Raw genomic sequence first — 27,932 nt, forward strand, 5'->3', positions numbered from 1 at the left:
AATATTTCTGTAATGGAAAATAATAGAAAATTGACTCCCTTAATGTTTTTACCTATCGGTAGAATAATAAAAGAGAACATTAGGCTTAGATATTGAGGTCCAGAGAATGTAAGCATGTTGATTTGGAGCTGTGCTAGCTGTATACCTACCTATAAATCAGGGTCTGCCGTCCTACTCCATTCTCTATGCTTGAACAATAGTAACTTGGATAATTTGGATTATAAGTACTTTTCTATATTCATTTTATGATCCTTGTTTCTTAGAGTACTCCATTCTTCAAGTGGTACTTGTTTTCTCTACTTCCATGTGGTTACCTCTTAAAACATTTTAGCAAGTCTTACAGTTATTGAAACAAAGTTATTGAAAGTCAATTTTAATTTTTAAAATCTGATGAATTGTAAGGTTAACTTTATGAGATGTTTCCTTATGAGACTCTGTTGTTGCTGGTGACGTTTTTTACACTCATTTACAAATACATATAGATTATATTGGAAACTTCGGGCACATTGCTTATAGTAACTCCTTTGGGTCAGATACAAAGATAGATGGTTAGAAATCTGGAAAATAGAAAATGTCCATGTTTCCAAAGAAAAATATACACAAAGCTAATGTTAAGCTTTAGAAGAGTTTGGAAAGGAGACTGTGTGGTGGTAGCACAGTATAGTTTCTGTGTACTTCCGTATGAGGGTTATTATATAATCTAAGATCATTACTGTTTGTGAGAAGTAAGATTTCACTTAGGAACTACTAAGTTTGCCTTTTCCTTTCTGTGCATTTACATTTGATTATCTCAATGAAGAAGCACCTAAGAGAATTTGGAGAGCTAGTAATCTTTTGACATTATCTTTCTCTTACACTTAGGTATGTTTTAATTGCTATGGAGGCTTTGGACCAGCTTCTTATGGCTTGCCATTCTCAGAGCATCAAGCCATTTGTGGAAAGCTTTCTTCATATGGTAGCAAAGCTGCTAGAATCAGGGGAACCAAAACTTCAAGTTCTTGGAACAAATTCTGTGAGTAGAACTGTTCTCTTTCAGGTTAATTAGCATATCTAGATTGATCTCTTCTTAGAATGTTTTCACCTGATAAAAACAAATGCTCTGGTCAGGGGATGTGGACAAACAATGCAAAGGTGGATGATTAGAACACTGTCTCTAGGGGTGCCTGGCTCTTTCGGTTCTTTCGGTCAGCAAAGCGTGCAACTCAGTCTTGAGGTTGTGCATTTGAGCCCACTTGGGGTATAGAGATTATTTAAATATAAAAAAACACAAAAACAAAAGCACTCTCTAGCTTTTTCTTTTGCTTCTTGTGAAATCTGTGATACAGCCCATGATTGAGGAATAAAATTTTCTGCAGGTTTGGGACTAACTGAGGTTATCATTGAAGCACAGTCAGTGTCTAGGAAATGGAGAAGAGCTTTTATTTTATTTTATTTTTTAAGATTTTATTTATTTATAACACAGAGATAGTGAGAGAGGGAACGCAGGCACAGGGGAGCTGGAGAGGGAGAGGCAGGCTCCCCACTCAGTGGGGAGCCCAACATGGGGCTCAATCCCAGGACTCTGGGATCATGACCTGAGCCAAAGGCAGACACTTAACAACTGAGCCACCCAGGCGCCCCTGGAGAAGAGCTTTTAGAGTAAGACCTTTTCTTTTAGAGAGTGGGCTCACTCACTCAAAAGAAACTGGGTTAAAGTGTTAAAGGTAATATTTACAATGCTATATTCTTGATTCTTCTCGTTTGTTAAAAAATTTCTTTTGTATGTATATAGTGTTTATGATTTTTGTATGTTTCGCTTGATGCTTATTTGGATAGTTCTTGTTAATGTAACAAATAATGGATGAAAATAAATGTGTTCCAAACATTCCAAAGGTGATAACATGTTTATATTTTTGGGGTTTTTTTGTGCTTTTTTTTTAGTTTGTCAAATTTGCAAATATTGAAGAAGACACACCATCCTATCACAGACGTTATGACTTTTTTGTATCTCGCTTCAGTGCCATGTGTCATTCCTGTCACAGTGATCCAGAAATACGAACAGAGTATGTATTATTTTACTCTTTGACTTATTATTCAGTAGACTCTGCACCCAGCATGGAGGCTTAAACTCAGGACCCTGATGAGATTAAGACCTGTGCTGAGATCAAGAGTTGGATGCTTAACCGAATGGGCCACCCAGGCATCCCTACTCTGTGACTTAAAGTCCTAGAGTAGTTTATTAATGAGTTCTGTGTTTTGATTACCATAAGACATAATAGTATATTACATAACAATTACCAAGGAAATTGGAAAATACACACTTTTTTTCTTGAAATATGACTTTCTATCACTGTTAAAAGGACTGGCTGAAGTAGTCCAACTGAGACTGGTTTTTCAGTTTAGTCTTTTATCTTCTTCTTATCTCTTGTTTCTTGTTCCTTTATGGAATATGAACTCCCAAGAGGACAGGGTCCTTGTTTTGAGGCCTGGTGTATCACTATGTTTTGAATTTGGTGCCGAGCACATAGTAGGCTCTCAGTAAGTTCTTTTTAAATGAATGCATACGTAAATTGAACGAATGAAAGAATATTACTGAATCATTGTCAGTCTTAGTTTATCCTAACAACTGATTTGGGTATTTTTAAACATTTCTTCTGGATACTTGTCAGTATCTGGAATCAAATATTTAAACTGCAGGCACAGTCTATAGATTGATATATATGTGGAAATGAGAAACTAAAGTTAGGAATTGAAATCAAAATGAATCTGGTAAATAAAAAGTAGATGAGCTTTATGATACTACACCTGAAAAGAAAGAAACTAACCTGAATTCAGAGAGTTATTGTAGGCAGTTTGAAGTCAAGATTTAGCATGTTTGTAATTTTTAGTTTTCTTTTAAAATAAGGGATGTGCAGAAATATAACTAGCTTTAATGTGCAACTTACAATGTTGGTTTATACAAAGCAAAACAATGTAAAAGTTTACTTAACATGAAGAAAGAAAGCTGAGAAGGATTTACTAGTTGTTTCAGATACAAGCACATTGTCTGGACATGTCGTAGGTATAATTTCCCCTCAGTTTAGTATTGGCCAATTTCAATTATGCGGTTACTCTTTATTATGAGTGTAGAGCCTTAGAAAGGTAGAGATAACTGTAACTGTCTTTCTAATTTCCCCTTTTTTCCAGTTAACATTAAAATCCTTTTTTTCCCTCCCTAAAGTACATTTAAAATTTTTTTAAATACAATTTCCCCCTCTTCTGGGCTGCCTGGGTGGCTCAGCAAGGGATCTGCTTGAGGTTCTACCTCTCTGTCTTCCCTTCCAGCTTGCACACACACACATACACGCTCTCTCTCTCAAATGAATCTTAAAAAAAAAAAAAAAAAAATTTTTCTCTGTTCTCAAAGGCTGATGTTAACTTATTAATGGGGCAAAAAGGTATAAAGATTACCTAAAGGAAAGGATAGATTTTAAAGATTTTGACAATTTTGTTTTCTTTTAAACAAAATTGTCTTCTTTTAAAATATGGCAAATATATCGAATGTAGTATTTCTTTTGTTTAGTATCGTAAGGATTACTAAATATACAGATATTTCTCAAATTTTGATTGACGTGAGTTTCACATATAAACCAGTGTAGGTGAAAAGTGTTTGTGCTATCCATAGTTATTTATGAAATTTAGGGGTGTCTGTATGGCTCATTCGGTTAAGTGGCTCACTCTTGATTTTAGTTCAGGTCCTGTTCTCAGAGTCTTGGGATTGAGCTGGGCATTGGGCTCCATGCACTGTGGGAAGTCTGCTTGGGGATTCTCTCCTTTCCCACCCCTGTCTCAAATAAATAAATAAATCCTTAAAAAAAAAAAAAAGTTCAAAATTTATTACTTAAGATGCCTTATTTTTAGGTATGTACTGCCCCCTAGTGAAAGATCTTGTCTTTTGAACACATTTTCATCTAACATTTTCCACTAATATTTATAAAAAGAAACTTGAAATTTTCTAAATACAAATGAAAGGCTTTATTGTACTTTTTTCTGAGTATTTCCAGAATTATATATTTGAAGTTGCAAAATGACATTTTGTTTGAATCAGTGAGATAAATGAGTATGTTAAAAAGCTTTTAAGATTCAAGGTTTGTTTTTTTCCACTTGGTTTTAAATAAAAGTGCTTTTGGTTTTCTTCAGGCATAACTGAGTTATCTGTCATTCCCTTTTTTTTTTTTTTTTTTTTTTAAGCAAAACTGTATCAAATAGAATTCAGGGGACTAGGAAATGGTGCTGAAAACTTAAGATTTTCTTAACATATTTGCCTTGCAGAAAGGTTCTACCTGTAAAGTCATACATCATAATCTTTTTTTTTATAAAGTTTTTTCTTTTTTTTAGGATTTTATTTATTTATTTGAGAGAGAGAGACAGAGCATGAGAGGGCAGAAGGTCATAGGAGGGAGAAGCAGACTCCCTGTGGAGGTGGGAGCCCAATGCAGGACTCGATCCTGGGTTTCCGGGATCATGACCTGAGCCGAAGGCAGCTGCTTAACCAACTGAGCCACCCAGGGGCCCTGTACATCATAATCTTAATTATTAAACTCTAATTTCCTAAGCAACCTTCTGTTATGGTAGCAGTCATCTTTGTCATAATAATGATTAACAATAGCAGGAGCAGCTAACACTTACTGAGTAATGTGTGCCAGTTTAATGTTTTATTGGGTAAGCACTGTAATGAATTAGCTCATTAACTCATTTAGATCCTTACAATATTCTTGTGCTTTAGGCAAAATTCCTTCATGGCTAGTGTATATTGGTTAGGCCAGATCTAGATCTGAATTGGATGCCAGCTGTTTATCTCTAGTAGCTATAGATCCTCCTCCTTTTGAACAAAGGCATCACCATCTGCTGCCCTCCATTTAGGCTGCTGTGTCATGAGGCATCAGCCATCCTCCTGGTGGCATCTTGTTCATGTGCTCCGTGCCACCTTGTGCTTAGTCCTCTCATCACCCAAGGAGTGATGGCAGGCACACAAAGCAGACACCGTGATAGTAATGTTAGTCTTGCCAGCTTGTGATAGCTGTACAAGAGTCTGTTAAGGCTTTGTTTTAGAAAGTGACGTGTATAGACACAGCTTTGAAATAGGCAACATCTGTCTTTGTTTCCTGTTCACTTTCTTACCTCTTTAGGATCCTGTTATCCTTTTCTCCATCTGCCATTCCTGAATGCCTGTGTTATATCCTCTTGGGTGAGCACAGTCACCCCCTTCCCCATAGCTTTCATTCTTCAAAATCTGTAACTTTTAGAAGACTGTTCTGGGTGAGCTAAATAAACTCTCTTGGTGAATATTTTGGTAGTAGCAAAAAAAGGAAGTAAATAACAATCAAATTGGGCCAGAAAGAAGTTGTTTGGGGGCAAATGGGTGACCAGGTTAGCTCTGCTTTTGAGATTCTTCCTCCCCGGCTTTTATATGCTGTTTTCTAATGTTTTTTCTTTTCATTCTTGAACCTGTAGACTTTAAAAAAGAAAAAAAGAAAAAAAGAAGAGTGAGGAGGAGTGAAAAGCTTGAGGAAGTTGTGGGTTGTGGGTTGTGATGGGATAATAGGGCAAGAGAATTCTCTCCGTATGTGGATTTTCAGTCACACATATACATGGTGTGTACATATGTTAGTATACTTGGGTCTGTATGTTTAAACATGGCAGAGGTTGTCTGTACTCCCATTTTGATAGTTCTCATTTGTCACAATACCTTTATGGGAACCAGCTTAGTCTTCTTCTCTGTGGACTGTGGGAAGTGAGAGGAGAGGTCCTTGGGGACAAACAGTGAAAAAGTCTGAGAAAGCACTGAAGGGAGTTCAAGAGGAGTGAGATCTTGTTTTCACTCAGCTTCTGAGACTTCCAGGCAAGAAATGGAAAGAATCTAGTTCATACGAGTTTAAATTATCGTCACCCCTTAGGAAAACCTAATGCTTTTGATTAAATTCTTTTATATAAAAAATAATAAATAAACTTGATATTATTATACTTTACAGTCCCTTTAAACTTTAAATACTGATTTTTAAAAGATGGTATTCAGAGTAAATCTTGGGGCACCTGGCTGGGTCAGTCAGTAGAGCCTGCGACTCTTAAGCTTGGGATTGTGAGGTTGAGCCCTGCCTGCATTTGGGGGGTAACGATTATATTAAAAAACTAAATAAAAAAAAAAAAAAAAAAAAACACATAAAGTAAATCTCTTTTAGAACTACCATATCTCTATCTTAGATTTTTGAGATATTAATTTCTTAGACTTGTGTTATTTTCATTTTGTTGACTTGCGATAACAGTATTTACTTGGCATCCATGTTCTTAGCTAAATAGGCAGACTTGTTAAATATTTTTCATGACTCAGTTTTTTCTTTTTTATAGAATCCGAATTGCTGGAATCAGGGGTATTCAAGGAGTGGTTCGCAAAACAGTTAATGATGAACTTCGGGCTACCATTTGGGAACCCCAGCATATGGATAAAATTGTTCCATCTCTGTTGTTTAACATGCAAAAGATAGAAGAGACTGACAGGTATGGAATAAAGATACTGGGGTTGAGGGTGTGTTATTTTTATATATGTGTTTGTGGGCTTGCTTGCCAGGATGAGCAAATTTGTCCTTAGTATTGTATAAGTAGTCTCATAAACTTGAATGAGTTTAAATATTCTCCTTTCTGAAAAAATTATTCATCTTTAGGCTTAGTAAACCACGGATTCTTACTCATACATTTAAGGTTTTATTTCTTTTAGAGTAAATTTACACTTGCTGCTTGTTGCTGAGCATCCAAATTGCTGTTTGAATTAATACTAAAAGTTGCAAGTGTGAGAAATAGAAATCACAGCTGAACATCTGTTATTCTTTAGAGACCCGGGATGCTAGTTCTTAGGCAGTTAGAGCTAACCAAAATAATAATGATCGTAATTGCTATTCACTTTTTTAAACAAAAGGTTAGACTGTGTTTGTTTCTTATTCTTAGGTTGTTTTGGGAGAAAAGGAAAACATTTTAACATTTCTGTGGAATCAGGTCTGTTCTGTTAGCTGTTAAAACTGGTGTTAAAGTTCTTTCATGTGGCCTTCTTCATTTCCCTTTTATTTACCAGTCGCACAGGTCCTCCTCCCTCCCCTCCTGCCACTGACAAAGAAGAGAATCCCGCTGTGCTGGCCGAAAACTGTTTCAGAGAACTGCTGGGTCGAGCAACTTTTGGGAACATGAACAATGCTGTTAGACCAGTTTTTGCGTAAGGACTTAGTATTTTCCTGGTTATTTGTGACTGTGATGTATTGATTCTGTGTTCATTTCCTTGCAGAGGATGCTTTTTGCTGGCATGAGTGTGTTATTAGTGGAAAGTGTAGCATTGTGGGAAGAGAAAAGGAGTGAGCCTGACATCCTGTGTTTGAGTACTGTTCAGCCAATGCATCAGCATTTTCCCCTTAAAAATGAAATACAGTCACGTGCTTGATATCCTGTGCATCATTTACCAGGAATTTCTCCTCCCAGACCTTGAAATGTGTATGCACAGTAAGATACTGAACAGTGTCCAAGTGTGATGTGTCTCATTTTAATAGCTTCTGTGGTCATTTCGTCCCAGTCCTTCGCTTCTGTTTCTTGGCTTTCTTTCTCCTGTGGCTGGACTGCCTGGGTGCATGTTCACATCTCTAAATTTCACCTTTTATCTTTGACTGGCCAGAGCAGGAATATTGAATATCTCATTGGTACATCTGGTCTTCCCTCAAGGAAAATACATTTGTGAACTTTGAGTTTCTCCACAGGCTTTTGTGTTCTAACTCAATCATCACATGATAGATCTACTGTATAATATTCTTTGTAATTTCTGGCCATTTTTGCTAGTTTTTGCTCATCATTTGCCTTGTCGTTTTCTTTTCCCTACTGTAACATCTTGATGACACATATAAAAAGTAGTATAATATACCAGAATTCTTTACTTAAGGCAAATATTTGGGCTCAGAGTTGAGCTTTAGTTAATAAGAGTCTATAAGCCACAAAATTATATTAAAAAATCAGAGAATCATTAGGTTTCCAAAGGGATCCATGATTTTACACTGTCCCCCCCCGAAAAAAATTGGGGTCTACTGTTTAATGACTCTTTGGGTTTATGGAAATGCTAGTAAGGAAGTAAAATTATATCAGATATAACTAAAGGCAGATTTATTGTTCAGTGTCCAGGCCTACTGATTTAATTTCTCAGATTTTAGGTTTTTGTCTTAATACTCCTATTAGCTGGGAGGTACTCTGTATAAGCCCTTAAAAATCTAGAGAGGGATCCTGAGAGAAAGAAGCTCCTGAATTAGCTCTGCTTGAGTTGGGTAACCTGAAGCCACCATGCTTTTCACTATGTAGAACTTAGTGGACTTAAATCTTGATCATGTATTAGTTAATTAAGTTGTTAATTAAATATTTAATTATATGTTAGCTATTTAGTGAGATAATTAAATATTAAGTGCCCTCTCTCAGTAAGATACTAGGTATTTTGGAGAATATATACATGGATAAAATTGTCCTGTCCTTGGCAAACTTTTGATGGATAATTTACATGCATAATAATTGTCATATGAAGGTTATGAGGAAAGGTAAAAAAGTGCTATAGCAGTTCAAAATAAAGAATTCAAGTCAAATTTAGGATATTGGGGGTGATCTTTTTTGATACTTAGGTGGGTAAGTAGATTTTAGCTGGTTGAGAGGCATGAGCAGAGGCAAAGAAGTGTGGACTCTGAGAAGTAGAGATTAGTTGACGCCATTGGCTGGAGTGTCAGAATTGAAGGGGGTTGATTGGTGTAAGATGAGAGAAATGTAGTTCAAGCCACACCATAGAGATCTCACAGTTTTATATTTAAATCTGTAAGGAATTGATGATCTTAGCTCAAAGGTGTGAAATGGCCAGAACTGCCCTTTGAGAAAGTTAATCACATGAGCTCTGAGGTGGGTTTGAGCCAGGGCCAATGTGTTAGTAGGTTACAATAATAAAATTCTCGACAAGAAGGTACAAGAACCAGGAGTAATTGGTACCATGCTAGAGGAGGTAAATAAAGTTCAGTTTTCTGCCTCTTTAGCAAACTGGATTTTGAACTTCGTAGAACAATAGTGGTACATTTTAACTTCAGGTAATTTTACAGCTTATCTTAGTGCTAAATGACTTACTTTAGGAAGTTTTACTTTAAACCTGCAATTTTCTATTTTTTTTTTTTTTTGGGTGGGGGGAAACATTATTTCTTTATGTACTATTCTTAAATACTGAAAAATGTATCCTGTTGTATTGATTGTTTATTAAAAATGTGATATTCAAAATTTCTATTAAGTCACTTATTTTCTTACTAGATCAAATAATGGTTGAAATAGAAAACCTACTTTAGTGTCTCACTAAAGCATTTTTTGCAAGTAATTTCCCAGGGCAATTTTTTCTTCTTAAGAGCTACTTTTTGTAGTCATTCATTAACTAGAAATAAAATGCTTTTGTTAGGAGATGAATCCTTCTTACTTCTGGAAGACTTCTGTGAGGTACTAATTATGCAAAGTATGCTACACTGTTTTCATTTTTATTTTTACTTAAAAAATTACTTAATATGTCATTGAAAATACTATTCTTAGTGCATACTTCTTTATATATTCTAAAGTTAATTTAGCATTGAAAGAAACATTTATTAGCATGAAGGCAAATGTGATTTTAATAACATATTTTCTATGTAAAATAGTTTTGCCTTTTTTTCTTAAGTAGGCTCCATGCTGGGCCTGAACTCACAACCCTGACATCAGGACCTGAGTTGAGATTAAGAGTTGGATGCTTAACCTGGATGAGCCATCCAGGTGCCCCATGGCAATTTTTATATGCAGAGATTTTTAACTTTTACGTAGTTGAAGGTATTTCTTTTTAAATTATTAGGATTAGGATTGCCTGTTTCATATTTTATAAATTATGGCTCTGATTTTTTTAACCAGAATATGTTCAGCTCAAGATTTTAATTTTTGAGAAATTTAATAGATTAGGATTAAAGTACAGTACATTTAGTAGTTAGAGATGTATTTTAGTAAGGTGTGGTCACTCAGTTATCACAATTCCTTTTTGAAATTTTTGAACCTAGAAAATTTATCTGACTTTTTAGAGCAGATGTAACATCAGTGTTCATTGAATACTTGGGCAAAAATTGGGGGTGTTAGAGTAGCAGGGAAAAAGAGATAAAGAATGAAAATGTTTTGCTTCATCTGACCTCTTAGCCTGACTGTGCTTATAGATCTCCCACTAGCATCCATACTGTAGAATTGAATTATTCTTGTTCGAACTGTATATATTTTGTGCCAGTTCTTGTTTTAGAAGTGATTGAGTTAAATTCATTTTTTTTTTCGCTTTCAAAGATTTCACCCAGTTTATAGCTCTACTTTATCTTCCTTGTTGTGTATCAGAGACCGCTCAAACTGAAACTCCTTACCTGTTTTGCAAAGATAGTAGAGTAATAAATTGTATATGTAAGTCCAGGATAGTGGTTTTCAGAAGTTAATTGTACTTAAAAATTTCTGGATGTGTAAGATCTTTTGCCCCATGGTTCTTGGGACTGGGACACAGTAGAGAGCCTTGAAATCTGCTTGTTGCTGTTTTTAACCAAATCCGAAGGTGATTTTGATACATGTTGTCTGAGAAAAATGATTTGAGAATCACTGGTTCTATATTTGGAAATTCCTTCCCTCTTCCTTTCCCCTTACTACTAAACTACTAGAAAAAATAGTATCTAGTTGTCGTGGGTTCCATTGCAGTCTGACTGCTACTCGAGCCAGTAGCTCTTGGTGGGGCTCTTCTTACAAAGGTAACAAGCACACCGAACCTGTAACGTTGCTTTGCTTTTCCCTCCATGTGATGTGTTGCTGCTTGTCCTAGACAGCCTAAATCAACATTGCCTTTAGTTATAAATTTAAATATATATATAAACACCTGCCAGGGTATAGACTAATGGCTTGAAAGACCATAAAACCAAAAGAATTATTCAACCAAATTTACCATTTCTTTTCTGAAAACTGAACTAAAATAAGGACAAAATAAATGTAAGAAAATGAAGTTCTGATACCAAAGCAATTTAAATTAATTCCACCAGAGCTAAGTCACTGGTTTTAAATGATCATTTTTAATGATTCATATTATCTAGAGAATGGCCATAAATACTGACATTCATTACCTATTCTGTGCCGTATACCGTGCTAGGTATTTTTACATGAGTTCTTGTTTAATCATTCCAGCAGCCCTTTAAGGACACTGAAATTCATGAGGTGAGGTCATTTGTCTGAAGTGACAGTTCCTACGTGGCATTCAAATGCCGGGACTTAACCCCATTTTCAAGAATCCCATACCATTTTACCACTCAGCATGATGTTTGTGGAGGCTTTTTTTATTTCTTAGATAGAGAACTTGGCTTAAGAAAATTCTGTCTTATTTCTAGTTTGCTGTCAGTTTTTAAAATCACAAGCTTTTGCTTTTACATAATTTTTCTGCTTTGAGTGTTCTTAGGAAATTAACATTCATTTTTATATAAAATTTAAAAGTTTAACACTCATTTTTTTGGTGTAAAGTTTAATATTTTCTTTTTCTCCTTTAGGAATACAAGGTTAAATTCTTTTGTCTTAATGTCTACTTCCAGCTAGTATGTTTTTCAGTTTCACAAATTAAGTATTATGTTTTTCAGTGTTTGTGTGTATTTTAACTTGTATATTGTTCAATTTCGTTGCTCAGCTTTCCTTTTTGCCTTTCTGTTCTTTATTCTGGATCATTTTTATTTCTTTCTTCCTGAAGTAAGTGCTCCAGAAATGGCTTTATCGCATGTCTTTATTTTATCCACATTGAAAGTTTTGCTCAGTGTATAATACTAAGCTGAATTAATATATTCAGAACTCTAAGAGTATTATTCTGTTCTTTTCTGCTTTCTGTTGTTGCTCCTGGTGAGGGATCTATGAATCCAGTTCTGTTTCCTTTAGAGGTGAGCTGTTGTTGTTCCTCTTGGACTCCTGTTAACCTTCTCTTTATCTTTTCTTTTCTTTTTTTTTTTTAATTTTTATTTATTTGTTAGAGAGAGAGAGACAGAGCACAAGCACAGGCAGACAGAGTGGCAGGCTAGAGGCAGAGGGAGAAGCAGGCTCCCTGCCGAGCAAGGAGCCTGATGTGGGACTCGACCCCAGGACGCTGGGATCATGACCTGAGCTGAAGGCAGCTGCTTAACCAACTGAGCCACCCAGGTGTCCCAACCTTCTCTTTATCTTGATGGGATTCCTAAACCTGAGGATTAGGGTTTTGGTCTTTGGTTGATTGTTTTTAATTAGAAAACTTCTTAGCCATTGGCTCCTCAAATGGAGCTCACTCTCATTGGATGCTTGTTCTTCTGAAAACCTGGCTAAAAGTGTTTTAAGGTCTTTTCCATTTTTACTTCATGGCTCTTAAGCTCTCTAACACATCATTCATTCCTTTGCTTCTCTGTGCTACATTTTAGAATACAATTTTACATATTGTTAAGGGTTCTACAGGAAGAACACGGAATGAAAAAGGGAATTCTTAAACTAATTTTCTTGTTAATTACAGGCATCTAGACCATCACAAACTATGGGATCCCAATGAATTTGCAGTTCACTGCTTTAAAATTATAATGTATTCCATTCAGGTAAGTGTTGGTTTATCATATTTAAGTAATTTTGATTCTGTATGTCTCTGTCATCAGAGATGTAGAACACTGTAAGATATGCAACATGTTCTTATTTTGTTTTTTGTTTCATTTTTACTTACCACTTATTTTTTTTATTTGCAAATATGAAAAGATATTTACTAAAAAGAAAAGATTTCATGATGATGCAGTTTATTACTAATTTATTTGAATATTTTTATTGTGTATATATATTTCATTGATAAACTGGTATTGGAACTGAAATTTATTACAGTAGCTTATAGCTGATAATAAATAGCATTTACTGAGCTTTTACTATGTAATAGTACATGTATTAACTCCCTTAGCCTATAATAGAACCTCACAATGAGACACTTTTATCTACTGCAGAGCACCACACCTTGGTTCTCTTTGAAACCTGAACAGACCCACATAGCTCTTAGTACAAGTGGGATTTTAAGTCTTTTTTTTTTTTTTTTTTAACACGGTCTTTGTTTTTTTATGCCCTACAAAGTCATCATTAATTCAAAGGAGATAAGGTAGAGTAAGAAAGGAACATGGCAGGTCATACCAGGATTCCCTTCATAGACCTGCTGTTTACGGTTGTGTGAACTTGGGCAAATTATTCCTCTGTGTTCTAGTTTTTAATTTCTGAAAAGAAAACTTTAATGCCTGCATTGAGTGATTCATTTATATTTTAAAATAAAAGTACCAATTTATCACATGCTAGCTGTACTATGTACTGTGCACATAATCTATTTGCTTTCCTGCTTTTAATTCTCATTTTATGTAGTAGATATTGTTACTGTTCCTCTTTTGCAGATCAGAAAACTGATCTTTAGAGCGGTCAGGTACCTCACTGAAAGGCATACAGGTAGAAAGTGTAGTCAGGATTCAAATTCTGGGTATTCTGTTCCACAAGTTTTGGGGTAAATCAATGAGTAGGTTAACACTAGTGTACCGTAATGTGGGTTTTTGATAAGTACTAGTTATTATAAAGCTGGTTTGGATGTGGTAGGATAATATAAAAAAATTATTTTTATACTTTTATGAGTTGTAAATGATAGGTAACATTGTTTAGGTTTGAGGTATACAACCCAATGATTGGATATATTGTAAAATGATTACTGTAGTCATTTATTCAAGATGCATCACCTCACATAGTTTCAAGTATTTTTTTTTCCTTCTTATGAGAACTTTTAGGATCTTTTAATTTAATTTTAATTTAGTAGCTAAGAAGTTGATCTTGCAGTCTGTAGGTATAGTTAAGACTGTTCTCCTGGTCTTCTGTAACCTTGTGTTTCTTAATTTGCCTTCCTCATTAAGATTTTGTTACTAAATGAAATTTTTTTGGATGAAGTAAACTAATAAATAAAGTCAAAGAAACTTAAAGAATCAGTAAATACTGGTTGATTCAATGTTCAGAAACTCCTGGTCCACAGCATTTCTTTGGAAATAGCTTTAAGTGTAGCATATGTTTTATGAAGTCCATGATCAAAAATTAAATGGTAGAACCCAGTAGAATGGGAATTTCTGTTTCATAGAACTATCCCAATACATTTAAAACTTCTGATAAATTTACTTTAATTGCTGTTTACTATCAAAATTATTTATGGGAATCATTCTTGGGGAACATTTTTTCTTCTCTACACAAAACATTAACTAGCCTGACCGGTATTATATCCCTAAGGGGTTACATAGATATAGTTTCAGGTAGTTTCAAAAATAATAGAGCATTTGTGGTAAAGAGAAAATATTTAAAGCTTATCTTTTGTGCTAAATTGATTTGTTGCAGGTTATAAGGTACTGTATTCATGAGCTGGACTCTGAGGTTGGGCTGAGATTCACGGCTAGGCTCTCCGTTAGAGTTTATGCATGACTTTGACAAGTTCCTTAAAAACCTGCCTCATTTGCACTGTGACGTACACAGCGTGATTGAGTTAGGCTGCTTCCTGGAACTGTTGGTTTGGACACATACTGTGTATAGAACAGTGCCTGGCACCTACTTCTGAATCAGATGTTTTTGTTGTCATTTTTGTTGTGTTTAATTTAGTAGTAACATATTATCCCAGGAGTCACCATTTTAAAAGTAAGTAATAATGGCTAGATTGAGTGCATTTCCTGTGGTAGACACAAGTTTAGGTTCTTTACACAAATGAATTCATCTAAGTGCCATAACAATCCTACAAAATAATTTTTTTTATTTTCTAAATATAGTAGATGAGGAAAACTGAGGTACAGACAGGTTACGTAGTCCTTATTTAAGCTGTACTCTATTAAGCTATTAAATGATGGAGGCTGAATTTGAATTTGGGCAAATCTGACTCTAAGGCTTACAGATGTACTTAACCACCCTTTTGTGTTGCTTCTTAAAGCTACTCATCCATTACTGTTGCTTTAAACTTCAGTGTGAGGGTGAGTTTTACCACAGGTACACAATAGCTTGGTAAACCTGTGTCAGAAACTCGGTATAAGAGTATAATTAACATCATTGCAATTTGTTCCTGTCACTCCATGTGCTTTTCATCTATGGTGGAATTCTTGAGCTGTTGTGAACAGGTGCTATGCTTTGCTTAGGATAGCCCTGCTTTATATAATTATTAATACTCTCACTCTCTGAAGTGTCCTGGTTTAGACAATAAGTCACATTGCCATCCTGTTTGTAAGGCTCTGTTTGCATGAGGTTCACACATCAGAAGTATACAGCTTCCTGGGCAAGGAGTTCAGTTTCAAGTTTTATGTACGTGTGTATCTGTCTATCTGGCATTCCTCTGTTTTAACACTGTAGAAAGTAAAGGTGAAAATGCTTACCTTGGGTTGTTAAAAAACTAGCTGTGTTATGACAGAAATACCAGAAATACCTGGCAGTGAATTTGGTTATGTTGTTAGAGGTGGAGGGGAGTTCTTTTCTGCTTTTGAGCAGAGGATTCATTATGTATTGGGCATTTCTTTTTTAATAAAAGGCTACCCATTCCAAAGGAGAGAGAGGTAACCAGTCTGAAAACAGAGTGGTGGGGCCTGAGAGCAAACACAGATGTGGAGATCGGGGCCGTTGCCTATTTTGTTTGTTGCTGGATTTATACAAACTGGTAGTAGACCCACTCATGATTCCTGGGTGGAATTATTAGTTTAAAAAAACAAAACTTTGCTACTCTGTTTAAAAAAATATATATATATATTCAATATAGTTCAACATTCTCTAGCTATCCTATTTTAGATACAGGTTTTAATATTCATTGTGATCAGATTTATATATCTGTGATAAAATTGCCTTTGTAAATTGCAGATCTTCTGATATTGCCTTGATTTAAATTTAATCAGGTATACACCAATAACATTTTCCTTTTGATAGTGGCTTTTGATGAGATAGGAGTTTTGACTATGTAGTGTTGTTAGGAGTCCATAATGAGAAATAATATTTATCTAGTTTGGGTAGGAGAGAAGTGCTATATCTGTTTATTTTTGAAGATTTGTCCTATTATCAGATTATAAGAGTATATAAATGTTCTTTGAAATTACAAAGAATTGTGAGGATAATAAAACTTCTAATGAATCCTAGCCACTGTCAATATTTAGGTGTATATAATTGTAGTCCTATGTATTGTTTTAAAGAACAGAGTGAATTTTATTAATTGTAGTTTTTGCAACTTGCTTTTTTTATACAGGGCATTCTAAATATTTTGTAGTATTTGTATTTAGTCTTAAAAAGCATGGGTTTGTAGTGGCTACATATTGTTCTGTAACAGGAATACCAGTCTCCTATAGTTGGACATTTAAGTGACACATAGTTTTCCATTCTTAAGAATCCAGCCAGTATGCATGTAACTGTTCATACATCTCTGTGTATTGTTTTGCTTCTTTTAGGCTCAGTATTCTCACCATGTAATTCAGGAGATCCTGGGACACCTTGATGCTCGTAAAAAAGATTCTCCACGGGTTCGAGCGGGTATCATCCAGGTTCTGTTAGAGGCCGTTGCCATTGCTGCTAAAGGTTCCATAGGTGAGTGTCAGCACAAAAACAAAACAAAATAAAAAAACTCAAAAAAAATTAATACTTTAATCTATTCTAGAATTTTTCTCGGTAGATATAGCAGTGTATGGAAAACTCCTTAAAAATAATGTTTTTAAATATGCTACAATTTCTCTTGGAATTTCTCAGACTTGTTTAGTGTATACTTAAGCATTTTCCACTATATCATTCTCTCCCTCCTCCTTTTTTCTAATGAAGAATTTTAGATGGAGGAGGAAGTTGGCAGAGGCATAGGGGACCCTAGTTTCATCTGGTCCCTGAAATTCAGCTAGATAGCTATTAAATCATTCTGAACACCTGTGAACTCAATTGGAGATCTAAGAAAAGAATTGCTGCAATTCTACAAATAGAGAAGTGACCACTTTTTCAAGAATGACAGGATGGAAGAACTTACCACAAAAAAAAGACAACAGGAGGCATTACTGACTGCCAGGGACTGAAACATTATGGATAGAAATAAGATGTTGAAACTAGAGTTCGGAATAACGATTGTAAGTTATTATCTGTACTTGAAGAAAGCATAGAAGACACTAGAGAATTCCTTTCTGGAGAAATGAAAGAACTAAAATTGAACAAGCTGAAATCAAAAAGGCTATTAATGAGATGCAATATGCTCTCACTGCTAGGATAAATGAGGCAGAACAGAGAATTAGTGATATAGACTCATTTAGACCCAAAGACATCTCCAGACTGGAGGGCATGGAAAACCATTTATCATGCTAATGGGCATCACAGAAAAACTGAGGTAGCAATCCTTATATCAGACAAATTAGATTTTAAACCAAAGACTGTAATAAGAGATGAGGAAGGATACTATATCATAATTACAGAGCCTGTCCAGCAAGAAGATCTACCAATTATAAATATTTGTGCCTCTAACATGGGAGTAGCCAATTATATAAGCCATAATTATAAAATTGAAGAAACACATCTATAATAACACAATAACAGTAGAGGACTTACTCGCTGCAGTGGACAGATCATTAAGCAGAAGACCAACAAAGAGACGGGCTTTGAATGATACACTGGACCAGATGGACTTCACAGATAGATTCAGAGCATTTCATCCTAAAGCAACAGAATACACATTCTTCTCCAGTGCGTGTAGAACAGTCTCTAGAGTAGATCACATACTGTGTCACAAATCAGGTCTCAACTAAACCAAAATATTGGGATTATTCCCTCCATATTTTTGGACCATAGTGCTTTGAAGCTTGAACTCAATCACAGGAAGAAATTTGGAAGGAACACAAATATATGGAGGTTAAAGAGCATCATACTAAAGAATGAATGGGTCAACCAGGAAATTAAAGAAGAATTTAAAAAGTTCAAATAAGTAAATTAAAATGAAAACACAACTGTCCAAACTCTCTGGGATGCCACAAAGGCAGTCATAAGAGGGAAGTATATAGTAATACAAGCCTTTTCAAGAAACAACAAAGGTCTCAAATGCACAACCTAACCTTAAACCTAAAGGAGCTGGAGAAAGAATAGCAAATTAAGCCTAAACCCAGCGGGAGAGGAGAATTAGTAAAGATTAGAGCAGAAATCAGTGAAATAGAAACCAAAAGAACAGTAGAATAGACCAATGAAACTAGGAGCTGGTTCTTTGAAAGAATTAGTAAGATCAATAAACCCCTAGCCAGACTTATCAAAAAGAAAAAGAGAAAGGCCTTAAGTAAATAGAATTTTAAATGAAAAAGGAGAAATCGCAACCAACACCAAAGAAATACAGACAATTATAAGAATGTATTATGACCCAACTATATACCAACAAATTAGGCAATCTGGAAGAAATGGATGCATTCCTAGAAATGTATAAACCACCAAAACTGGAACAGGAACAAATAAAAAACCTGAACATACCCATTACTGGCAAGGATAGAAGCAGTAATCAGAAATCTCCCAATAAAGAACAGTCCAGGGCTGGATGGCTTCCCAGGGAATTCTACCAAACATTTAAAGAAGAATTTGTATCCATTTTCCTGAAGCTATTTCAAAAAAATAGAAAAGGAAGAAAAAACTTCCGAACTCTTTTTATGAGGCTAGCATTACCTTGATCTCAAAACCAGACAAAGACCCCACCAAAAAGGAGAATTACAGACCAATATCCCTGATGACTATGGATGCCAAAATCCTCACCAAGATACTAGCCAGTAGGATCCAACAATACATTAAAAGGATTATTCACCATGACCAAGTGGGATTTGTTCCTGGGCTGCAAGGTTGGTTCAACATCCACAAATCAATCACCATGATACACCACATTAATGAAAGGACAAGAAGCATCTGATCCTCTCAATAGATGTTGACAAAGTACAGCATCCTCTCTTGATTAAAACTCTCCACAGAGGGATGGTGGAACATACGTCACTATCATAAAAAAATCATATATGAAAAGCCCATGCAAATAGCATTCTCAATGGGGAAGAACTGAGAGCTTTTCCCCTATGATCAGGAAGACGATAGGGATGTCCACTCTCACCACTGTTGTTCAGTGTAGTACTAGAAGTCCTAGCTTCAGCAATCACACAACAAAAAGAAATAAAAAGTATACTAATCAGCAAAGAAGTCAAACTCATTCTTCACAGATGACATGAGACTCCGGAAAACTGAAAAGACTCCACCTCAAAATTACTAGAACTCATACAGGAATGTAGCAAAGTGACAGTATATAGCATCGATGCACAGAAATCAGTTGCATTTCTATATACTAACAATGAGACAGAAGAAAGAGAAATTAAAGAATCGATCCCATTTACAATTGCACCAAAAACCATAAGATATGTAGGAATAAACCTAACCAAAGAGGCAAAGGATCTGTACTCAGAAAACTATAGAACAGTCAAAAAGAATTTGAGGAAGACACAAAGAAATGGAAAAATGTTCCACGCCCATGGATTGGAAGAAAAAATATTGTTAAAATGTCTATACTTCCTAGAAGAATCTATACATTTGATGCAATCCCTATCAAAATACCATCAACTTTTTTCACAGAGCTGGAACAAATAATCCTAAAATTTGTATGGGACCAGTAAGGACCCCGAATAGCCAAAGGAATGTTGAAAAAGAAAACCAGAGCTGGTGGCATCACAATGCCAGACCTCCAACTCTTTTACAAAGCTGTAATCATTAAGACAGTATGATACTGGCACAAAAACAGACATATAGATCAAAGGAACAGAATAGAGAACCCAGAAATGGACCCTCAACTCTATGGTTAACTAATCTTTGACAAAGCAGGAAAGAATAACCAATGGAAAAAAGACAAAATGGTGTTTGGAACATTGGACAGCCACATGCAGAAGAATGAAACTGGACCATTTCCTGTCACCTTACCCAGAAATAGACTCAAAATGGATGAAAGACCTCAATATGAGACAGGAATCCATCAATCCTAGAGGAGATCACAGGCAGCAACCTGTTGACCTTAGCCACAGCAACTTCTTACTAGACACGTCTCTAAAGACAAGAGGGTAGCAAAGGCAAAAATGAACTATGGGGACTTCGTCAAGATAAAAAGCTTTTGGGGCCCCTGGGTGGCTCAGTCAATGGGTGTCTGCCTTCGGCTCAGGTCATGATCCCAGGGTCCTGGGATCAAGCTCCACATTGGACTCCCTGCTCAGTTGGAAGCCTGCTTCTCCCTCTCGCACTCCCACTGCTGTGTTCCCTCTCTCGCTGTGTGTCTGTCAATCAAATACATAAAATCTTAAAAAAAAAAAAAAAAAAAAGGTAAAAAGCTTTTGCCCAGCAAAGGAAATGGTGGACAAAACCTAAAGAAGACCTGCAGAATGGGAGGAGCTGTCTTCAATTTCTTTTCAGATAAAGGGCTAGTATGAAGAATCTATAAAGTACTTATCAAACTCAACACCCAAAGAACAAATAATCCAGTTAAGAAATGGGCAGAAGACATGAACAGCCATTTCTCCAAAGAAGACATACATACAAATGGCCAAGAGGCACATGAAATAATGCTTAACATCACTGGGCATCAGGGAAATTCAGATCAAAACCACAGTGAGTTACCACTGCATACTAGTCAAAATAGCTAAAATTAACAACTCAGGAAACAACAAATGTTGGCAAGGATGTGGAGAAAGGGGAATCCTGTTATGCTGCTAATGGGAATGTAAGCTAGTACAGCCATTTGGAAAACAGGATGGAGGTTCCTCAAAAAGTTAAAATGGGGGGCCCAGGTGGCTCAGTCAGTTAGGTGTCTGCCTTCAGCTCACATCATGATCCCTGGGTCCTGGGATCGAGCCCTATGTCGGGCTCCCTTCTCAGTGGGGAGCCTGCTTCTCCCATTTCCACTCCGCCTCCTTGTGTTCCCTCTCTCTGTTTCTCAAATAATAAATAAAATCTTAAAAAAAAAAACAAAAATAAAAAACAAGTTAGAGCTAACCCATAATCCAGTAATTTTTACTATTAGGTATTTACCCTAAAGGTAAAAATGCAGTGATCTGAAGGGACACCTGTACCCCAATGTTTATAGTAGCAATATCCACAATAGCCAAAGTATAGAAAGAGCCCAGATGTCCATCAACAGATGAGTGGATATAAAAGAGGTGACAGGTATATACAATGGACTGTTACTGAGCCATCAAAAAAATGAAATCTGGCCATTTGCAAGGACATGGAAGGAACTAGAGAGTATTTCTCAATCAGAGAAAGATAATTAGATGATTTCACTTGTGGAATTTAAGAAACAAAACAGGAGTGTAGGGTAAGGGAGGGAAAAATGAAACAAGACAAAATCAGAGAAGGAGACAAACCTTAAGAGACTCTCAATCATAGTAAACAAACAGGGTTGCTGGAGGGGAGGTGGGTGGGTGGGAGAATGGGGTAGCTGGGTGATGGGCATGTGATACAATGAACACTGGATTTATATATAGCTGATAAATCACTGAACTCTACCTCTGAAACTAATAATACACTATAAGTTAATTAATTGAATTTAAATTTAAAAAATAACATGAAAAAGATTTTTGAATTCCAATTATGTGCTAGGCGTTTGGGAAGATATACATGCAGGAAACTTAGAGTTTACTTGAAGTTAGACAACTTTACCTAATGCTGTGTTCAGGGCAGGTTTGCTCACATTTCTTCAGAAAGCCAGGGATAGAAATTGGCTTGGTAAGAGCAAAATATTACATAGCCCATTTGGCTGGAATGTGTGGTAGTGTGGAGGAAGTCAGAGAAATTTAAAATGTTAAAGTTGCAGCCAAATCATGGATGTAATTCTACAGTTGATTGGTATTCTTAGTTATTTAATGTAATCTTTATCAAAGATGTGCTGTAGGATAAATAATTCATCTGGCTGAAAAACGTAGGACACTTCAGAAATAACAAGTGGTTACCAGCATTGTAGGCACAAGGGAAAGAACTTGACCTTTAATGGCAGCACAGGAATGGGAATGTAAACAGGATTGGATAATGACTGACTATAGGGTTAACAAAGAGAAGGGACAGATCAGAGGTCAATTTTTCACTTGCATGTCCTTAGAAGAATGGAAGAGGCCATGATAGAATTACTAAACTTAGTAGAAGAATCTGGTTATGTTTTTTTTGCTTCAGAATCAAAGTGGAAATACATTAGCTACTAAAATACTCTAGTGCTCATTCAGTGTCAGATAGGAGTGGGCCTTTTGCATATGGACTTTTTATTACTTATAATTTATCTCAAAGAGATGGAATCAGTTTAACTGAAAAGTTACTTAATCTGAAATATTAAATGAAACAGATACTACGTTGAATTATCACACTAGTGTCTCTTATGTATAAGGTACTATGTACTAAGCTCTGTACATTTGAAGAAGTATTTGACCATGGCTGCCTGTCCTGGAGAAGATTGCAATTAAAAGTTGGAAGCAGAAGTAAAAAACACCGATAGTGTGACAAACAGGAGCAGAATATTTATAGAACTAAAAGCAGAAAACAAATTTCATTTACCTGAATATGATAAATTGGCTAGTTTCTTTCTCATAACGGAGGCAAATTATCCCTTCTTCATCTTCAAAAGATGCAAAATAAATTTCCGACATTACAGTGAGCTATGGTATTGTGATTCTGTGGGTTCTGATCCAACAAGCAAGTTAAATACTGTCCTATTACATGTCATTTTGAGTGGATAAGATTATATAGATGGAAAGTTTTTGTAGTTTTTTTTTTTTAAAGATTTTATTTATTTATTTGACAGAGAGAGATCACAAGGAGGCAGAGAGGCAGGCAGAGAGAGGAGGAAGGGAAGCAGGCTCCCTGCTGAGCAGAGAGCCCGATGCGGGACTCGATCCCAGGACCCTGAGATCATGACCTGAGCCGAAGGCAGCGGCTTAACCCACTGAGCCACCCAGGCGCCCAAGTTTTTGTAATTTTTATATGCAAATACACATTTGTGTGGTTTGTACCAGAGGTTCAAATGGTCAGTTGCTGTGATATGCCCAGTAAATGCTGGAATAGCTAGGAGACTTTTTACTTAGGGATTTCTCACTTACTTTTTTACGATTCTGGAAATATCCAAAAATCTCTGAGAAATGTGAGAATTGGTTTTGATTATATAACATTGGAAAAACTCATTTAGAGTTTGTTTACAGGACCCACAGTGCTGGAAGTCTTTAACACCCTCCTGAAGCATCTGCGTCTCAGTGTTGAATTTGAAGCAAATGATTTACAGGGGGGATCCGTAGGCAGTGTTAATTTAAACCCAAGTTCCAAAGACAATGATGAGAAGATTGTGCAGAATGCTATCATCCAAACAATAGGTGAGTAAGTTTTCCAAACTATTTTGTGAAAGTGATTAAAAGAGCTTTTACTGAAAGTTACTTGTCTCTTAGAGTACATTAGTCAAAGGTGAATGATGGCTCAGACTTTTAAAAAACTTGATATTCTGAAACAAACATAAGAGTAGGACAAAGAACACTGTATACCCTTCACTCAGGTTCATCTATTAATATTTTATGCCATTTATTTTATCATTTATGTTGTCTTTTCTTCTCCCTCCTTCTCTCCCATTTCTCTGTGTGTGCATGTATGTATGTGCATGTGTACATATATGTGCATATATAAATGTATAGAAAGAGGTAGGTATATACATATATTCTCATTTTTTCCCTAAACCACTAGAGATTAAGTACATATGCATCATGGTCCTTTACCACAGAGAACTTTTCCAAAGAGTAAGATTCTTGCATAACTAGAATACAGTTACCAACATAAGTGAATTTCACATTGGCGTATTCATTAATCAGACTTCCATATTTCAGTTTTATCATTTGACCTAAGAATTTCCTTTAGAGCATGTTTTTCCTTACATCCAGGATTCAGTCTGGGATCATAAATTGCATTTAGTTGTAATATTTCTTGAGTTCCTTTAGTCTGGAACATTTCAGTTCTGATATGGGAGTTTTTAGGAGCACGCTTTTTAAAAAAATTTTCCCTTTTTAAAAAAATTTCCCTTAAAAAAAAATCCCTTTTTAAAAAAGTTTTTCATTTGGGTTTGTCTGGTGTTCATTCCTGGCTGGATACCACTTAAGTGATAACGTTCCTCTTGGGGTATTACATACAGAGAGGTGTACAGTGTACTTTTGCTTCTCATTGGTGATGTAAGTTTTGATCTCTCAAAGTGTTCTGTTTCTCTGTTGTACGGTTTCAGTTTTTATCCTTGCAAACAGTACGCAGTCTCTGAGGATATGCTTTTAGACCATGTGGATATTCTGCTTTTCACCCATACCTCCCCCTGAGTTTAGTAACCATTTATAAATCTCTCCTGAACCTGTCTTTACCAAACTAATGTTGCAAATGGATGGTTTTCAAACTTGGCACTCCCTCCACAGCTGGCAGGTGGCACTTTGTGTTCTGCATGAGCAGGAGTCCCTTTTTCTTCCCTGTGTATGTGTAGGAATGCAAGTATTTATATCTTTATTATATTTATGCAAGTATTTATATCTTTATTATATTTATGCTTCATAATCCATTCTGTATTTATTATTGTATTTGGGTGCTGAAATTGTCCCAGATTGGGGCAGCGGGAGCTCCCATCCTTCATGTCTCTGTAATACCCTCCCTTTCTTCTGAGCACAGCCTTACTGGTTTAAGCTGTTCGACGCTCATTTTATATTTCCTGTCCCAGCCATGGAATCTCATTTCTCAGAGTGCTATGGTTTCTTTTACTGGGGGATGGTATTAGAAACCAAGTTGGGGGGACCACCACCTTAGGCTTTAATTTCACGTGTTTTTTTTTTTTTTCTTTAAAAACATGGTTAAATTACAACAAAAGGGTTAAGAACGTTCTTTAAAAAAGAAAAAGCCATGAGAATTTTGGGGGGGAAATAAAATGATCTGACTGTATTAAAGTAAAATACGGATTAAAGTAAGCAAACTCCTATTCCCCTTTAACCTTCCCCTCCCGGTATCTTTAGAATATCCAGATCATGTTTTAATGGAATTATGATTGCTACAATAATTTCAAAATTGAGTATTATCTCTGGGGCTTAGTACCTAATTTCTAATGGTTGCTAATAGTTTTTGGTGCTAATGGTGCTAATAGTTTCTGCAAAAAATAGAGTCATGCATAAATTTATTTTGGAGCCCAGTTTGTGTCTTTTATCTGCATACCTTTCTTATGTATAGGCTACTTATTTGTAATCATCCTTTGGAATATGTAATACAAAGTTTCTCTTCTTTATATTCTTTGTAAAGTTTTATGGATATGCATATATATATGCATGATACATCAGCATTCTACACTTACATATTGAATGTTTATATTCGGAAGGCCCCGTACTAGGATTTTGTGGTGCATGTAGTTCTCCCCTTGTTGGAGGCATGTGGTTGATCTGGTTGGTGCCATACTTCTGTTTCACCTAGCTACAGTCTTATGTGCACAGAAATTATCCTCATGAGGGCAAAGCCCCATGTGTTTCTTACTTAGTACTGTTAACACATAGTAGGTGCTTAAGATTTTTGGAGAGAGTGAAAAGACAAAGCATAATGGAAATCCAGTATTCCCATGGACTCTCAGTATAGCAGAGACATTTTCGATATTCCTTAAAACAATTAGACCTGTGTGTGGTACACCTAATTTTTATGGTGACTCAAATTTATTTGGATTATTTGTAGAATTTTTGTGATGTTTTAAGATAAGACATCAAATCAACTGTGCTTGTTTTCAGAGAATTAAATTGCTTTCATGACCTATAATTAATACAGTGGTACTCTTTCACTCCAGAACATTTAATTAATTTATTTTATATTTATTTATTTTAGTTAATATATTTTTATAATATACAATATAGATATAACAGGCTTAAGCAATATTTCTGTGACATAACACATTCAAAATAACATGTGAAAAATTAAAACATGAGAGAAAAGAAGGGCAGTGTGGCACAGTGAGTAAGATTTTTATTTAGTCACCCTTCTGATTTCCTCAGTATTTTAGAAATTCTCAGTACTCTGGTAGTTACTAGATCACGTAGATATCGCTAGGAGACTAGGGAGCAGCGCTGCTATGCCTTTGGCACTTGACAGTACAAGGCTATTGGCCAAATTCATTTTTTTAACAGTAATCAAGAACTTAACCCCCTGCGGTATTCTTTCTTTCTTCGCAGTTCAGGGTGAGGGGGGCTCTTCAGCACCTCCACTCAGTGGTTCAAGTACAAACATACAGAAAATAAATTCCCTTCAGGGCTCTCCTGGCAGTTGATTATGTTGGAAACCTATGCCTTCGTGGTAATAACTGGCTTGCTTGGAACAGAAAACCAGTGTCTAGTTTTGCATGGTGATTAGCAACATATCTAATTGGGTTCTTGCAAAGTTGAAAGTACCTTACAGGGAGGAAGGAGAGGGTAATAATAATATAGGCTTTGGAAATGAATAGCCTTCACCTCAGGCCTCTTAGCTGTGTGGTTTTTTGGTTTGAGCTATTAACCTCTCTAATCCACATTTCCACAAGAGGCAACTGAGGTTAATAAAAAATTGTTCCTAGACTCATATGGTTATTTTGAGGATCCCAGTACAAAGTAGTTTCTTAACCCCATCGATAGTGCTTCTGAAGTGTTAGTTAGAATAGTACGCTTTTCGTGGATTGTGTAAATGTTAGGATCATGAGATTTTTCATATGTTTGTGGCATAAAATTTTTGTACATTGTTGAATTTGAGATGCTAATCTGTTGGAAATTTTGCATCTGTATTCATGAAAGATAGAGGTTTATAGTTTCCTTATTTTAAAAAAAAGATGATGAGATTTTTGATTACAGAAGTGTGCAATAAGGGAAAGTGACTTTTATTCCCAGGTCCAATCAATGATAAATAGAACAGTTTGAGTTTGCATAGATTATTAATTCCAATCATAGAAGCTTAAGAGTTAAATTGAAAAAGTAATTTATTCTTAAATATTAAAAATGAGTTTTTTATAATGATCATATTGCATTTTGAGAAATGAACAAAATCAGCATAATTCAATACCTGTTATGATCTTTCAAAGAAATGACAGTTTGAGGTTTGAGTAAGTGAAAATTTAATGTTCTAGATCTTCTAGACTAGGAAGTAAACCATTAAAGGTTAGAGCAGATAAATTTAAAATATCCAGAAGACGTAAGAGTACGTGAGAAAAATGACAAGTAAATAAGGTTTTGTGTTTTTTTTTGCATTAGTTGAATAATACATTGAATTAACCCATTGGATTAGACAGTAAACCTGGCTCATTGTAATGAGATATTACAATATTTCAGCAATTGAAGCCAAAATAGTGACCTAATTATTGACCTATTCACCAAAATATGGCCCAATTTCTGACTTCCTTACCAGAACAAGAATTGGGGCTGACAATATGTGAAAAAGAGTTTCATCAGAAATGCTACCGAGGGGTTGATTTTTTTTTTCCCTTTTCTAAAAGTCCAACCCAAATTTTTTATGGTTTGCCATATGCAAATGATTTTTATAAATCTTATAAACCATGTGCAAAAGATTTTTAGACATGTATTGTTTTATCAAGTATTAATCTGTTCTGTACATCTTATATATGAGTAAATGAACAGAAGAAATTAGAATATCTGTTTAGAGTTTTGTTTTTTGAATTTTTAAAATTTTAATACAGTTCAAATCACTGTGCCACGTTCATTTCAGCTCCTTCACTGCCAAACCTGGGGGCAGGGACTGCTTTAGTTTCTCTGTCTTTGTGAGGACTGAGCTATAAAGGTATCTGCTGCACTGAGCTTTAAGACTTCATGTTATCCTTACTTCTCTTGATATGCCGGGTGTAGCATCCTTTCACCTGG

The 27,932-nt window shown here is 35.6% G+C and overlaps 1 protein-coding gene across 1 annotated transcript in view; it reads left to right on the top strand.

Moving 5' to 3' along the window:
- The window catches only part of EFR3A (EFR3 homolog A), a 106,860-nt gene that overhangs the window by 43,582 nt on the left and 35,346 nt on the right, over positions 1-27,932 (top strand). Inside the window, 7 exon segments of the mRNA XM_032315547.1 lie at positions 862-1,012; positions 1,921-2,042; positions 6,364-6,513; positions 7,082-7,219; positions 12,551-12,629; positions 16,494-16,629; positions 23,250-23,417. Of these exon segments, the coding sequence (XP_032171438.1) occupies positions 862-1,012; positions 1,921-2,042; positions 6,364-6,513; positions 7,082-7,219; positions 12,551-12,629; positions 16,494-16,629; positions 23,250-23,417 (944 nt within the window).

Source organism: Mustela erminea, chromosome 16 (assembly GCF_009829155.1).
Source record: "Mustela erminea isolate mMusErm1 chromosome 16, mMusErm1.Pri, whole genome shotgun sequence".
Classification (NCBI taxonomy): Eukaryota; Metazoa; Chordata; class Mammalia; order Carnivora; family Mustelidae; genus Mustela; species Mustela erminea.